General features: G+C 39.3%; 1 protein-coding gene across 6 annotated transcripts in view; it reads left to right on the plus strand.

Moving 5' to 3' along the window:
• The window catches only part of mtmr9 (myotubularin related protein 9), a 49,866-nt gene that overhangs the window by 6,633 nt on the left and 26,539 nt on the right, over positions 1 to 16,694 (plus strand). Inside the window, exon 1 of one of the 6 annotated variants that reach the window (XM_022248836.2) lies at positions 1,123 to 1,340. The exons of 3 other annotated variants lie outside the window; for them this stretch is intronic. In XM_022248836.2, coding sequence (XP_022104528.1) covers positions 1,283 to 1,340 — 58 coding nt within the window. In that variant the 5' untranslated portion in view covers positions 1,123 to 1,282. Of the gene's footprint in view, positions 1 to 1,122; positions 1,341 to 2,365; positions 2,648 to 16,694 lie in introns of those variants that run through there. 2 more of the 6 variants (XM_022248837.2, XM_022248838.2) reach the window with 2 other exon arrangements.

The following is a 16,694-nucleotide window of genomic DNA, read 5'->3' on the forward strand; positions in this document are numbered from 1 at the left end:
TTGCAGTGGTTGAATTTTGTGGACGGCAAAAGGGAAATCAAAAAACGCCATTTGTATTGTTGGATTCTGTGAGGGTTGAAGATAACGCTTCACATTAACAATATACCCCTGGGTGTACCATGCCCATAATAGTACGAAACTTTTACACACCTTTCCTAGCTGACTCTTCATTCAGTGTGTTACTAGTGAGCAAAAGGTTTTTGATAAATGTTATGGTACTTACCGTAGAAAGCAGCAATCAAGACATCAAAATCAAGGTACCGGTAATTTACTTATAAAAATGTATACACCTGTACCTACATGTACATACATGTACAGTACTTATAATTGAATCATGATATGTTGTTGGTGTACATTGTACTTGTACATGTACGTGCACGTACCGCTACATATTTGTGTTACAATGTACTGCTTGTACCTACATGTACATGTACTGGTACACTGTACAAGTAGGTTTAAATTTCAGAATTAGGATTCTGATTCTGATGTGGGTCACTGCAAGGACATTCATCAACACTCAGGAGTTTTTTCGATTGTAAAAATGGTTGTCTTGAGAACTCATGGTGAGTGGACCGGGGAAGAGCTGGCAAACTGTCGATTTGTCACGGATCTCATTCTGAAAAGAGGAAGAGTACATCGCAGCTGTACATGGTCAAAAAAATTGGCAAACGTTTCTTTGTTCATGTGTCTGTATCTCCCAGGTTACATGCATGCATCTCAAGAAATGTTGAGCTCTTTGAGATCATTATAAATCAACAGGAAACTTTTGAGGAATCTAAGGACAGGTAGTCAGAAAGTGGAGGGAGTTGAAGCACAGAATACTTGTTTCATACATGTAAAATGTCTCTTCTCAATCATGTTCTGCATGCAGCTATTGTACCATTACAGGTACTGGTACCCTCCTCTGCCTGTAATTTCAGCGATTTGTGACTACGAGTAAACTTGGAGCTTCTGTACTAACCAGGCCAGATGCCACAGACTTGAATAGAGTCTACTCAGGAAAAGCCAGCTTGAAGCCAGACATGGTACAGTGTACACACCACTGCGTGTGGATATGAGTAATAATGTGGATTTGACTCATTAGTGGCATGGACAGCAGCTGGCATATTGGGGGAGTTGTGCATAAAAGTTCATGATTTACTAGTAAAGGAGGATTTGATGTAATTACGTGGAGCGGCACATGTACATGACTGTTCTCTCCGTGTGTTGCCTAAGCCACGTGTGTTGCGTGTCTGATTTGGCCTGCGATTTACATTAAGAGGACATTTAGCGGTATTTGTACATGTCAGTACTTCCTGAGCTGTTTGTTGGTGTTGAAGGAAGAAACATGAATGGTCCAGGTACTGGTAAATTTGAATTTAAATAAGCGTAATTTTCTAGGTGTCTTTGTTCCTTGACATGTTGGTCTCTATCCGTTGCAAAATGTATGAACATCCCAGAGGTTTCTCTATTTGTTTTTAGTTTTTAATTACCTTTTCTTTTGGGTTTGTTTTGTTTTGAACTTAATTTGAGAAACGTATGGTATTGTGAACAAGATACTGTACCGTGGGAGCTGGGAGCAGTTCGTCTTCAAGGTGGTGTGGTATCAATAGCAGTCATTGGTGATACCGTAAGATCAGTTGTGTGATGTACACGTACATGTGTGTTCATGTACATGTATACATGTACGTGCATACATAGTGCAATGTTTCTACATGTACATGTCTATGATTCATGCAGATATATATACATGTACATGTAGACGTACATGTACGTGTACCATGAAGGGCAATAATGTTCCTACAGTGTGTACACATGTACATGTACGTAGTCACATGTACACGCATATGTACTAAAGTGATTCCTTGCTAGGAGCCTACATGTATACCAGCACATGTATACATTTACCTGTACAAGTATACATGTACTATACATGTACATGAACTGTATGTACAAAGCGTGCAGTACAGTACCAGAACCGGTACATGATAGACTTTTCTCATCCTCTTTCAACACAAAAAGATTAGCGGGCAATGTATACTGTATGTACATGTACACCGGTACATTTACATAAATTTTAAGGCCACTATAATGCAGCACATGCATCACAGGGTACGTACCGTAATGTATGTACCATACCATACCAGTGCATTCTGTAACTTACACTGTACATGTACATTTTTACCAGTAAATGAATGTAAACCAGATGCTGCCATTTCTAAAGTGACATCTTTGGCATGTTTGGTGCAGCACTGCACTTGTTAATGAATGAGGATAAGTATGAACGTGCTTGAGAACATGGTATTGAGTGTAGTGCACTTAAGCGCTACACGTGTGAGGAGCATTGCATCACGCACGGCCTGGGATATCACTGTCACATCTGTCACTCCACCAGTCCACACATGCCGGCAGTGGGTTGTAGGCAGAGCCCTAATCAATGTGGCTGTCTAACGCACAGTATGGGGGGCGGTCTCAGTTAATGCGTGTCTGTGGTGAAGTGGTCTCTGTTATTGACCGCAGTGCACGCACAACAGTTGGTGGTGCACGCCACGTTGTGAGCCAAACAAGTGGCCAGGAAACGGCCATATGGTTAGCTCTTTGGGCTGGAAACAAAAGACTGAAGATCACTTGCACCATCGCTGAAGTGGAGAACAAATGAATGGAAAAGGTAGAGTGACTCTTTTCGCAATTTTCCATTTGTTTTATTTTTGCAAGCTTTTTGTAGCTGTACGTATACGTACATGTATGGAACTGTTGTGCCAAAACTGTGTGAATTTTGAATTCATTCTGAAATTTGAATATAAATTCCTAAAATGAATTCACTTGAAAACCTGTTAATGATGAAACCTTGAACTTGCTGAATTACAAACTGAATCCTGCATTTTCAGTTACAGTAGTGCTTGGCAAAACTGGAAAGGAGCATACAGCGTGTGTACCGGTACATGTACCGGTATGTAATTAAATACTAAGGGAATATTATTTTTTTTATCTAAGAATCTGTTAATTATTACAATTGTGTGGATTTTCTACAGTCTATTTTTGGCTCTCCTAAATTACCAGCTGGCACTACATGTACACGTATGTACCGGTAGCTTTGCCATTTTTACCGAATGGCAGGGATTTACAGATCATCCTGAACAAGTACATATAGTGAGAGAAAAAATAACACACACACATACATGTACCGGTACATGTTTGTACATGTGGCATGGTACATGTATATTCAGGATTATGCACAGTACGTGACAAAATGCGTGTGTGATTGTAACATTGGCTATTTGGAATATGCCAGTTTGACAGTGCTGAATTGTATTAGTCTATCTGTGATCCTTTGTTAAACGTGTTTGCTTCAACGATGTGCTACATGTATGCGTATTCTGGCCAAAACATTGTAACTTTGTTGATACATGTACCATACCCGGTACCTACATGTACATGTATGACACGCATTTAACACACCGCGGTGGCTCATTACTAAGCATGTACCGGTAGAAGGTACATGTAAATCTGGTAAAGTCACAAATTATTACTATCAAACTCCCAAATCATCTCAGGTTTGAGTTAAATTTACCTCATCTGACTATATAAAGCCTGTTCAGTGTTAAAATTTCAAGTAGCATCTGAATCAGTGGAAATGTTATTTTGCACATGTTATATTTTCTGCAAAACTTATCGTTACATGTACCTGTACATTTGTTTCTCACATTTTCTCCTTGGAGGCATTTTTAATCATAACATTGAACAATTTGGGGTAAATTTTAATTTGTGATCAGTTACCTTGGAAAATGGGCAAAATAAAGCATTTTTATATGCATTTCAGGAAATATCGGTATGAATTTTGACGAATTTTGAACAAGCGTGATAATATGGCAGTTTGCGTTGAGTGCGCTTTAATAAATACCCATAACTAGTACGACGTCTGAGCATGAACACGAAGGTCCGTAATGAAGATACATTTCAGCATTCATTAATTGTGATGAATTATATGCAACATTTCTCAATGAAATTTACCTACATGTACATGTATGTTCTTCATGTAAATCTGAATCAAAATTCAGAGAAAAACCTGAATTTCACAAAATGTGCAGTGACGGCATTTTTTCACTGACGTGACGGCATGATGTATGTTTCCATTTTCCAGTACCTTGTGTACGTGTACCCAGGCCAATTTTCCTGTTCTTGCAATTTAAAATCCTGCATTTTGTCACTAATGATTTGTCATTCAATTTCATTGAAGTTTGACAACTCATGATAAAATTTCACAAGTTAATAGAATTTGAAGAGTACATGTACGTACATGTACTGTACATGTACTCTAAATTTATGCTGAATAACAGGAAAAATATTTCATGACTTATTCTCTCAATGAAACATACAAATTGTTTCTATACAGATTTTCATCTACATGTAAGTAAAACAATTCGAATCCTGACATTGTTTAAACGTTACAAAAAAGGACCCTGTTTGGATGGCGTGGCTGTAAATGGCTGGCTGGAAAGTTTAGGAAAATGCGAACTTGGAAATAAAGGAAGATAAATACCTGTCCTTTGTAGTTTGAATGTGGTGCTAAAAGTTTAAATGGACTTCGTTATAAATGCATGCAACTAGTAGCACATGTACATGTAATGAAAGGAACCATGCAGTTTAACACGTTTAAAGGGTACAGGAGTACCAGTAGTACCCTTTAAACTGTTCTTCCTTTAATTGCAAATAAATGCCACTGACATTAATTCAGCGAACACTTGCCAGTAGCTGCACTATAAATTGATATTAAAAAAGAAAAAAAATCTTACCTACACCTGTACATGTACATCACATGTATCATGACATAATTATTTGCATTAAAAAACCTGGTATTGTGCGATATGAACATTGACACTTACATTTTCACTTTTGCGCATCACATGTACAGTGTATATGTACCATGCCAAGGAAATCGCAGTTTCACCAGTACAAGTACCGGTACCCCCACACCGTAGTTATTGGGACATACACTGTACATGTACATGTACATCATTCGACATTTCACCTACCGGTATTTTGTGGGGACGGAAAAGAACTTGTCTGCTGAACATGGTGAAAATGCCTACCCACACCTACATGTACTCATACATGAACATGAACATGTACATGTATACCGGTACACACCGTACATGAACGTGTTTACCATACTTTTTCTAGAAATCTTAATATTTGCACATGTACATGTACAGGATGAGTATAGTACAAGTGGCAGTGCTACATGTGTTGTATGTACTCACTACTCATGATTCTCTCTTTCAGTATGTTCAGTAATTCTGTATCTGTCTCCCTTTGGACTTCCAGTTGCACCCAAATCTGCTGGATATGTATTGATTATGAAAATGCAATTTAGCTCTGAATAATTTGATTGCATGTGTTACATGTACTTCAATCAAACTTGCCCATTTTCTGTGATGCTTGCGGAATTTAATTACCGGTACCTTCTACATGTAGAAGATGTTCATTCAATCAAAGTCCATCCAATTTGATGGATGACTTTGATTGTACATGTATTGCATTATACCAATACAGCAAACTTGGTGCTACGGGGGGGTAGGGGATTACGTTGGGAAATTGGGATTAATTGCGGAATGATGTACATGTACATACATGTATAATATTGTACATGTACATCTGTATATTTACATGTACATTTTGTACATGTATGTGTTCAATATTTCAGTGTGAAAGGGGATGACACTGAAATATTACCATTGTACAGATCACGAAAAACGTACATACATTGTACGTATGATACATACTGTATGTACATTTTGTATATATACACGTACACGTGTGTACAGTATTCTTTCGCCTTTATGATTTAAGCGCACCAACGTCTTTTAGAGACACCTGCTTCTAACACTTTCCTTTGTGATGAATGGTGTCAATTTAACTTTCTCCAGAGATGGTAATTTCTACCCGTTCACAAATCTGCCCCATTGGATACAGTTCGATTGTGTTACAGATGTTTACATTTAGAGTCGGGTTGGTGTAGTGGTTCTTTCCTCGCCTTTCACCTCTGCTGTCCGGGTTTGAATCCTGGCCCAGTCCACATGTGGATTGGGTTTTCATTCCCTACCTGATTCTGTAGGTTTTACCCAGACTTTTCCTCTAGGGTTTTCCTCCCACCTCTAAATCTGTAACTGCTTCTCACTGTCTCCTCTCTACAGGTTTCTTCAGGCTTGCGAGCTACAGTGCCTAGGGTGCTTATGAGGAATCCTTGGTGTCATTACCAGAAATAAATAATAATAATAATAGTTTTCGTAAATAGTGTGCAAATTTATTACCGGCAACTTCACACAATGTACCGCAATTATCATAGAAAGTGCAATGATACATATTACGGTTCATATAGTTAGAAAGTGGCTCAAAACACCTCTCTTGTGGGACAAACTGACTGTAAATGTACCGGTATCAGATAGAGTGCATTTTTAATTCTCTTTCAAAATCAACAACTCTGTGATGTCTTTGGACATGTGAAAGCCTTTTTTCTTCTAAAAAATCTCATTCCAGAAGTATACGTGTACATACTGTACGTACTGTACACTTACTGGATGTATTTCTTTTTGATGTGGTTTACAGAAATGAAATTTGTTGTTTGGGTGTCAAATCTTGTTTCGTCGTTGGACATACATGAACATGTATATTACTGTACCTCATGTACAGGTCTGACATTGCATAACAAAAAACTATGATGACATGACAATGTAATGAATTCCTGTCTTATAAAGACAGGGCATTTGATACCAAAATCTTACATGAAGGTTTAGCTCTTCAACCAGATTTTGACCCAACGTGCTCTTTTATGTGTATGTGTACATGCACATGTACGGTACATCTTTTTAGTATTTTATTCATTATTTATTCATTTATAAAATGCAAATTTCATATAGATGTGTTCAAATGCACTGTACAATGTTAAGCTTGGAACAATGAATACATTTAAACATGGTTGAGCCGATGGCATACAAGGGGGCCTCGCGCAGCCGCCAAACGACCCATATTCACCAACATCAGTAAAGGGGAGACAGTAAGAAGCAGTTACAGTTTTAGAGGTGGGAGGAAAACCCCAGAGGAATATTCTAGGTAAAACCCATGGAGTCAGGTAGGGACTGAAAACCCAATCCACATGTGGACCGGGCCGGGAATTGAACCCGGGGCCACAGAGGTGGAAGGCGAGGAAAGAACTACATGTACCATACCTTGCCAACCTGACTCCCCATCACTCAAATAAAAGGGCTTGTTCCCTTTAAATTGATGCACATTTGAGGGTTCTCACATGGAGTTCTCCCAAGTTCAACAGACTTGGAGTTGGGACGTTGACATCCTTTGAAAATTAAGGTGTGAGGTGGCTGAAAATATGTATAAACACCGATAATTGTGGATGTAACAACCTACATGTACAGCATTACGTGTATCAGGTACTGTGCTGGTACAATTAATGTACATGTACATACAGGTACCGGTACATACATTGAAAATCTTATGGTCCTTGTGCCAGCAGTTACCATTCTTAATATGAAGTGAATAAATCATTGATGTACATGTACACATACGTGTACATTCATGTACATGTACCGGCACTAGTACCATACATGTACATGTACATGCTGAAATAACAATAATTCCACACTGTTCGTAGAACATGCATCCACATGATCAGGCTGCTGAAACATTAATGGTACCAACATCATCTGCATCAACATCATGTACATGTAGCTACCTGTACATGCTGTAAACATGTACATGTACAGCTGTACATGTGTTGAAGACACAGACTTGTTCACTTTATTGACCTTAAGTCACAAGTGATAGCCTGTTACCATTTACTGCGATTAAAATACGGTTGGAGCACCTGCAGCTCACTCAGAGGCACGGATTTGCCAGCTTAGTAACCTTCAGTGAAAATGTCAGCCGCACATAATAGAAATGTGGGCTTGCGTTGGCCGAAATGTCAAGAACAATCGCTGTGTGTCTATTCCGGCAACCCAAAGAAATGCCATCGATGTTAAGATCCACTTGGTTAAAAACAAGAGGGTTAAGGTTACTTCGTCATCTCCTGGTCTCGTACGTGTTGGCTGCAAGGAATTGGAAATCAATTCATGTTGGAGAGAGGTGTGGTTTGGCTCAGGTAGATATGTTTTGTATTGATTTGGCTGGCACAAAACGTGATGTTTTAAGGTTGTTTTCAACTGGCTGCATGATTTCGATGAAGACAATTTTTATCTACATGTAGTTCGAAGTGCTTTTGATTATATTTTTCTTAGTTTTATTGAAATACATGTACATGTATGTAGTTACCGGTATGTACATGTATGGTATGTTGAGTGCAGCATTTTTATTGCACAATGTCATGAATACACTTATGGGTTTGTACTCAGGTACAGTGTACATGTACCGGTATGTACGTATGTACTGTATGTACATGTGCATATGTGCATGTACAATGTACTGTACATCCAAATTTCCAAATGCTGCCTTCTAACCAGCAGTCATACTCGCCATACATGTACATGTACGTATACCGGTACATGTGCTATTACTACCCATTATCCACCCTAGCTGAGCTGAAGTGCACCCTCACCGGCGAAAGAAGGATGGTACCGGTATGTACGTTTTCCAATCAGGTTCTTGCATTCTTGCGTTCAGCGTGCACATGAAGACCACACATTCTAGACTAACATCTTTGTGTATACTCAGCATGCTCCACGTTAAAAATGCATAAAGTTGCACACCTGTGCGATGCGTGAGTACCAAAGGACTGTCAATTTCCTTCAAAACACGCCCTCTTTTGTTCCTGCTCGGAGCGGATTGCAATGTAGAAATCAACCTGTTTTTACTCTCATGTTGGGATTAAATGTACAGAAAAGTTAAAGCACAATGTAAACCCAGCTCTGTACCAACCACTCTCGAGTGACTCATGAAATGTGTTTCTTGGGTTGCTTAAATATTACAAACATCAAAGTACAAGTGGAGTCACCAGAGCAAAAATTCAAATTGACTGGCACTCTTTGTACCGGTATGTGAAGAGAAGGGCTTTGTTTTAATTTAAATCCATGCAGTCCTACATGTATAATCTTTCACAAAAAGCTATCTGAAAATTGGCATCAAGCATCAAGCTCACCGCATGTACTGTACATGTATACATGTATGTAGCTCCCCTGTGCCTCGCCACACCTAATACACATACATGTACATGTACATTTAGACAATTTAAATGGTACCCTACAGGTACCGGGTAGTAAACTTATTTGAAGAATTTTTAAAAATTGTTTCAAAGCATGTATGGTACCGTACCCGACCAGTACCGTTACATGTATTGGTACATTTGTTTAATATCACTGGTTTACTGTAAGTGAACCATTTGCCCATAGCATTGGTGATTGCAGTGTGGATTCATGTACTGGTATACATGTGTCTAATATCACCAGATTTCCAGCTACAGTAGGCTCACTCCCCGTGGGATGTTCCTGTACTCCCGTCAGATTGTGCGATTGTAGGGATAGCTGTCACATCCCAGACATACAGGCGCTCTCCAAATGGTAAAATTCACTAATGCATGAAATAGCTCCTGGATGAGCGGCGCAGCCCCTATGCTAGGTATGTGCCAGTGGGCAGTTCTGTGCAGCTGCCAAGGAATGCATCGTTCATTTTCTGCTCAGCCAATTTGGGAAGAAATTTGCCTCAAATTGGGCACCGGCCATCACACCGCAGGAATTGTGCTCATCGTAATATTCCGGACTTGCCGACTTTTTTTTTTCCCTAAAGGAATGTTCTTACCAACACTCATACATGTACCAGTATGTACATTGCACACTGAGCAAGGTTCCTTAATAGATTGTCATGTCAGCAGCAACTACTGTAAGGTTAGTCAAGGAGAATATTCATACCATAAACATGATAAAATAGCCAGTGTACTGGTACCGGTGGTCTATATTCTGTGGCTTTAGGTTAATTGGTGGGTTCACCTCCTTCAGATCTCAGCACATATATTGTAAATTTTGAAATTTATTTGAATTTAGTGATGAGCGACAAATTTTTCTTATTTATTAGCATCATTATTAACAGTACATGTATATGTAATTTAATATCCAAAGAAGTTTTCGAAAAATAAAGAATTAAAGGTCATGATAATACATTCTACTCACACGCACAGTGTACAACTGAGTTGGTTGTTCCAGGCTGTTGCAAGATACATGTACATATACATGTACCTGTAACACGTTTCCCTCCACCAACCATCCAATTTGGGAAGAGATTTATTATTGTTTTATTATTTGCCTCAAATTGGGCAATGACCATGCAGCACACTTGAGGGAGAAAGTGCTCAGTAAAGTAATCTGGGACCACAAAAAGCAAGATGCTGTCTGACCTGCAGGCATTTCAATAGTACTGAGTTCATTTTGCAGTGTTGAACATTTTTGCCGTCATTTTATGTACATGTACACATGTATAGTGATGTACATGTACAATGTACATGTACATCATGTATGTACATGTATGTGGGGCGTATTGCCCCTCTGTCATATCAGCAGTCACCCACTGGATCACTCCACTGATCTCTCTGTGACAAATGCTTTCAAACTTAATCACCTGTACCATAGGGTACAATCTGGATGATTGCTGCATGCATCCTATGCATGTACATGTATGTATGTACATGTACAACATGTACAATGCCTGTTTCAATGAAGAGGGTGTCCCTGGTGTTTGTTGAGGGGAATTTTTCTAGGTACCGGTAAATGTAAACATGTACATGTATGTAAACATCTAACTGAGCCACTTGATTTGCTTTCATATGTGAAAGACTTAAATACATGTAATCTTTTGCTTTCCAAGGAAAAACTCAATTACAAGTAAGCCAGTAAGTTGCTGTACATACTGATACATGTGCGTACATACGTGTACACTGTATACACTGTACATGTACATAGGTGTACATGTAAACTGTACCCTACTGTATGTATTTGCGAAAAAGGATTATGGAAAGATTTGGGTTTTTTCAGAGTGTTTTGTATGGTAGAGAGGGAGTTAAAGGTACATGTACATGTACCGGTACAGTAGGGCCTTCATGTACATGTACATGTACATGTACATGTAGTACTGCTGAGCTCCATTGAGCAACACACACAGGTTCTACATGTACATGTATTGGGAGTGCAGTCTGCAGCTAGGCATTTGAAACTCATCAGTAATGAGCATACATGTACATGTTTATGCCTCAGAACATGCAGTTTCTGTACTTATACATGTACATGCATACATGTACCAGGTACATGTACATGTATATGCATGTACACTGTACGATGTACACGTACCTGCATATACCGTGTAAACTCATGTACCGGTACACTGCTTGTCACTGAGTGAGATGTTCTTGTTTTGAGACACTCCTGAAAAACAGTACTTTGTTTTCTTTTGCAAGCACAGCACAATACCAGTAGGCCTACATCTTTACCATGTGTTCAAGTCTGCGTAAGAATGCGACTGCTAAATGCGACTGCCAAAAGAAATACCTGTAAGTTCTGAACTTGAAATACATGTATTCTCATTGTCTGTACAAATCTTTACACCACCGCATAAAAAGAACAAACAAAATCAATCACTGAATATTAAGGCAAATGAATAAAGTCTGAAAATAAAAGGTTCCAGGTACATGTACACTACCGTACATCTACATGCACCTCCATGATGTACCCCGGTACATGTACACTTACATGTACAGTGTAGATAATCGAGTGTCAAATTGATTTCCAATTTAACATGAATACTCCAAGATAAAACTGAATACATGTATATCTTTGCTAAACTAAAGGAATAACCTACAGTGTCCATATACAAGTACCAGTATGTGTATACTTTGCCGGTCTTATTCATTAAAGACTGGTCAAGCAGGTAATCCTATTCATAAACACCTTACTGATGTACCAGAAAGTCAAAACAAGTTAAAAGTTATAAAAACACCCCTCTAGCTACAATTTACCTTCACGGGCTAGTGCTTTTATATCACTCATTTCAGACAGGCCACATGATAAGCTCTCGACCAATAGGAATGGCTAAATTGTTGTTTATGAATACAAAATCAATTAGATGACTTAGCAAATCAGATGGGGCTTCGTTCAATCAAAAGATAATTTCTAGACTTCTTCAGCATAAAACCACAAAATCACAAGTTTGCCCGGTCTGTCATGGTACATAGCATTTTGTTACATGTACCATTTACAAGTCCTCAGAAGTCCTCAACTACATGTATTCCTAGTGGTGATCTGCTGATCGCAGAATTTTTTTTTTTAATTATATCCCGAGCCTCTTGCAGCAGCCCTTACTTACTTGCAACGTCCAACGTCATCCACGAGTTTCACTGTCTCAACAGGACTTGTCTCATCCTTGCATTTGATACATGTACATCACATGTACATCACATGTACCGGTACATGTAGAGCTGCTTGTCTTGATACTTGACGCTGCCCTCGTGCATTATTCATAGACCCCGGCTCACTCGGCACTGAAAGGCAGTTTTTTATTACACCACTCTCCTTTTGGATCAATATATTCCACCTTGGAGGCACATGGTAATCTCAGCTAAATCTTACCCGTAGGCTTGCTGCCTTGTTGGGAGTCACAAGCACCCAACATTTTACATGTACATGTACTTTGTGTAGGTGTCTTGTAGAGGTTTACTTTTTATGCTTAAAAATCACAGAAGTTTCCACTTACAGGTTGCATAAATTGAAATTGCTCAGTGACAGTTTACATCAAATTAAAAGTGTGCAATTACCTTGGACAGTTTTTCTAATTCCTATTGGTCGAAATGCATCATGTGATCGTGTATTAACATTAACATTATGGACATAACATAATGCCTGCTGAGAAGTGATCATGCCCGCTGTTTATGCGTAAATCACACGCTGGCACATGGATACAAGACAGTTTAATCAGGTCTGATTGGTCAAGAGTATGGCACGACACACCACGTGCGCTGAGTTCACTGAAGTGGATTCTATTGGACAACTTTCAAAAGGAATATGTTGTAAAATGGACAGGGATGTTCGGAATAATGAAAGTAGCGTTTGAGAACAAATCATTGGAAATACATCATACATGTATGTTGACTTCTTGTGACCCTCTGAATAAAAAGGTATTTATGAGAATAAATATGTGCTTGCATGGGCAGTCTTAACTAATGTTTAAGACCCTCGCTCTTGAGAACAAATGCTGATAATGCCCGAGCTGCAGTCGCGTCCATTCTCCTGAGCCAGTCTGAAATGCACGTTTAAGACCAGCTACGCTATAAGCACATATTTATTCCCTTAGTCAGGGTTAGTATATTTATAACCAGGTCAAACACTTCAGACAAATGAATCCATCATTTCATATGCCTTATAAAGTGTGGGTACATGTACCCATATACATGTACATGTACAGTACACCTGTACATTTACATGTACCGGTAGTACAGTTGCATCCGAAATTAAGTGGACGAATTACGATTGAGTTATTTGCGTTTCAAATCACGTTTTGCACATCATAGACAGTTTTCCAGGGTACTAGGCAGTTTTCTTGAAAATCGCAATGCAATCGCGATTTCCACTAAATCGCAACGAAAGTGCGATTTGTAATAAACCACAATGAAATCGCGATTTCCACTTACATGTACATGTACATATACATGTGTATTTTGTGTACATGTACATGTACCGGTACATGTGTGTACCCTCTTGGTATACTGGTACCGTACGTTGATGTGAAAAAAACTTTGTACTGGTATCAGAAATTACTGCAAATCTAAGGTGTATGATGTATTGCGTCAAATTTATAAGCTGTGTGTGCCGGTATGCTCGGTACATGTTCATGTACGGTGTATGTACATGTACATGTATGTAGGATGTTTTACAAGGTTATAAAATGTACATGTACACTGTCCATTGAGTTTGTACAGTTTGTAAGAAAAATTCAAAAATTATCTAAAATCAAAAATTATGTACCTGTAATAGATGTACATGTACCATGGAGGAAGGACACATGCATTGAAAATAGAACTACAACTGTACAGTACATGTAAGAAATAAGGAATATACTTTTATTGAACTGTTCAAGTGTATATATGGGAAAAAGTCTTTCATTCAGAGTTCCATGGGGCTTTTGGCAAGTTTTGTCTTAAATGTTGCGTTCAAAACTGTTCAGACCGACTGCAGTAGGGCACAACTTCACCTGTGCACTGATTCTCTATAGTCTACAACCTGCCTTGAGGTTTCAATTTATGGGGTACACCTTCAGACATGTAGCTGTCCTTCCTCCAACAGTATTCTCTGCAATTGGCCTTGCCGTGGGGAGGGGGGTGGTAGGTTGAATATTGTTGTCAGGAGGGGTTTGTCTGAACAGTGTGCCCAGCACAGCAGGTAGCTTATCAGTAGTGACAGCTGCGTTTATTGGGAAAAGCTTTTCTTTCTCTCGTTCAATCTCTCTGTGAAAGTCTCATTGTGTACAGTGGGAAGATACGTGTACATGTAAGCTGTGTTTTTAAATTTGGCTCATCCTTTTCTGACTGACTTGTTACTGATGGGAAGGGAGCTACCCTACTATGGTAGGTTGGGAAACACATGGATTGGAGTGTCTGAGAAAATTACATTTGTATTTTGTGGAAGATGGGGCTCTAATTCCATGACAGTGATGATGATGAAACATTTATTTCAATGCTGTCATTCTTTACAATGAAACCAAACACGTTCACATTACTTAAGTACTGAATATACATGTACATGTATGGTATCTGGCCATTAAAGCTCATTTCCAGACCATCACCTAGAAAGGTAATTTTCCGAACTTTCCAAAGTGCTTTTTTTGTCAAATTAATGTTTTTAGTATGTTCATTTAGCAAATGAACACCAACAGGTATATGGAAATCTACATGTACCGTATGTCAAGAGCATTAAAGGCAATATTGCGTATACATGTACATGTGTATAAATTTGCCGATAGAGTGCAAGACGTAAATAAATCATCACCATGAAAGAAGGAAGCACTTAAAGACAGGATATCACATGAGACGATCATCAAGAATCACTTTAACCACTCCCAGCCAGGGATTCTGGATCCCAACACCTATGCTTTATATGCATGGCCGGTGTCTCTGAACTCGGACAAAGGGAACAGGGCCTTGTAACAAAAGACCGTACTCGGAACAAAAGACCAGGCTGCTGGGCATAGCTGACATTTTTTCACTCTCAAAAGTGGAGATAATCCAGCCTTGTTTTGAAACAGTATACCAGGGTTTGGGGCATTGAGAGCGAGCGGATTACCACCGTGGACAAAAGCACTCCACCACCGCAGCGATGAGCCACGCAGCACCGCTGCTGCACACTAATCTGGCCCCTATTGAAAAGAGGTCAGCAGCACACCGAGCCAGGTGCGTGAACAAAAGAAAGTTATATAACACCGCACAATCTGGGCTCTTTTTACAAGGCTGCAGGCCTGGCTGAAATACTGAGGCGTCAATAGATTTTGTCTGTCAGGCGAGAGGGGCCACCAGACAGTCCTTCACATGTGTGTAAGTGTCCAGTAAATGAAGATAGGAATTTTTAAAGAATTTTGAAAGCAGAAAAAAAATGCCCCGGAAGAAAGTTTAACAAGCAAAGCTAGATTGTGTGGTAGGCACAGACCTGAAGAGAAGGTTTGTAAATGTTTCCAAACGAGTACTGGTAGGGCACACAGAAAAGAAAAGTAAACTGAGAACTCCTGTTACATGTAGCTCACTTGCCGTGCTAAGGACATATAAGCTGCAAAGGAAAGCTTGCAAAACAATTAGTATAAGCTCGTAGGTAATTGGTGCTCATCCCAAAAATGTAAATCCAGAAATGCAGCTTCTTTGTCACAGCAACTAAACAAGTTGTGTAAACTAGCTTCTGTGAAAGCAGCTCATCTCCTGACCCCTGCAGAAAGAATATAAGCGCTACAAGATCCTTCAAAGCACAGCAGATTTTTGATAGGCGTGTTGCAGATGTCTTTTTGAGTTTCAAGAAGTAATCTGATCACAAGATCAGCTTGAAGTTGTTTTTCAAGTCAAGGTCTCCACACATCAAGACTGTGCGGCATCTGAAATTAACCGGTTACCTTTGAGAATATCAAGTTGAAACTTAAGGTTATCCACAGCTGCGCTGTAACCCAGCAAAATCCAATTGCAAGATAAAAGACGGGGAGTCTTTGCCCAAAGGGTAATGATAAGTACCACAAGCTTTGTTGCATTGAGAGGAAATCCCCCAATATGCAGTAGGGCCTAAGGAACGTACATGTACATGAATTGGATAAGACCTCTCACCTGGAGCAGGTGGGGAACTGTACAAGAGAAGCAAGCTGGCAACAAGATGATAAAGAAAAATGGAAACTGATGAAAAAAAAGGAGCACTCTGAGACATGGTGAAAGAGCTTGAGAAAGAAAGCAATCCACTTTCACAGCATCTGCTTAACAAATACCGGTACAACATTGGAAAAGGAACAGTTCCAGCATTTGAAGTTGATATCCAGCATGCCAGAGAAGCAATGCCCGAACCACTCTCAGGGGATGTTAGATTCGCAGATGGCTTTGGTAGCCAATGCAAGTCAAGGGGCCCTTTTGTGGATGCCTCATATTCAATTGCAGAGAGTAATGTTCCAATGCAGTATGAATATTTTGGTTAACGTCATGGATGGAGGAA

The sequence above is a fragment of the Acanthaster planci genome, linkage group LG02 (assembly GCF_054643075.1).
Source record: "Acanthaster planci isolate LZ-2023a linkage group LG02, COTS_SCS, whole genome shotgun sequence".
Lineage (NCBI taxonomy): Eukaryota > Metazoa > Echinodermata > Asteroidea > Valvatida > Acanthasteridae > Acanthaster > Acanthaster planci.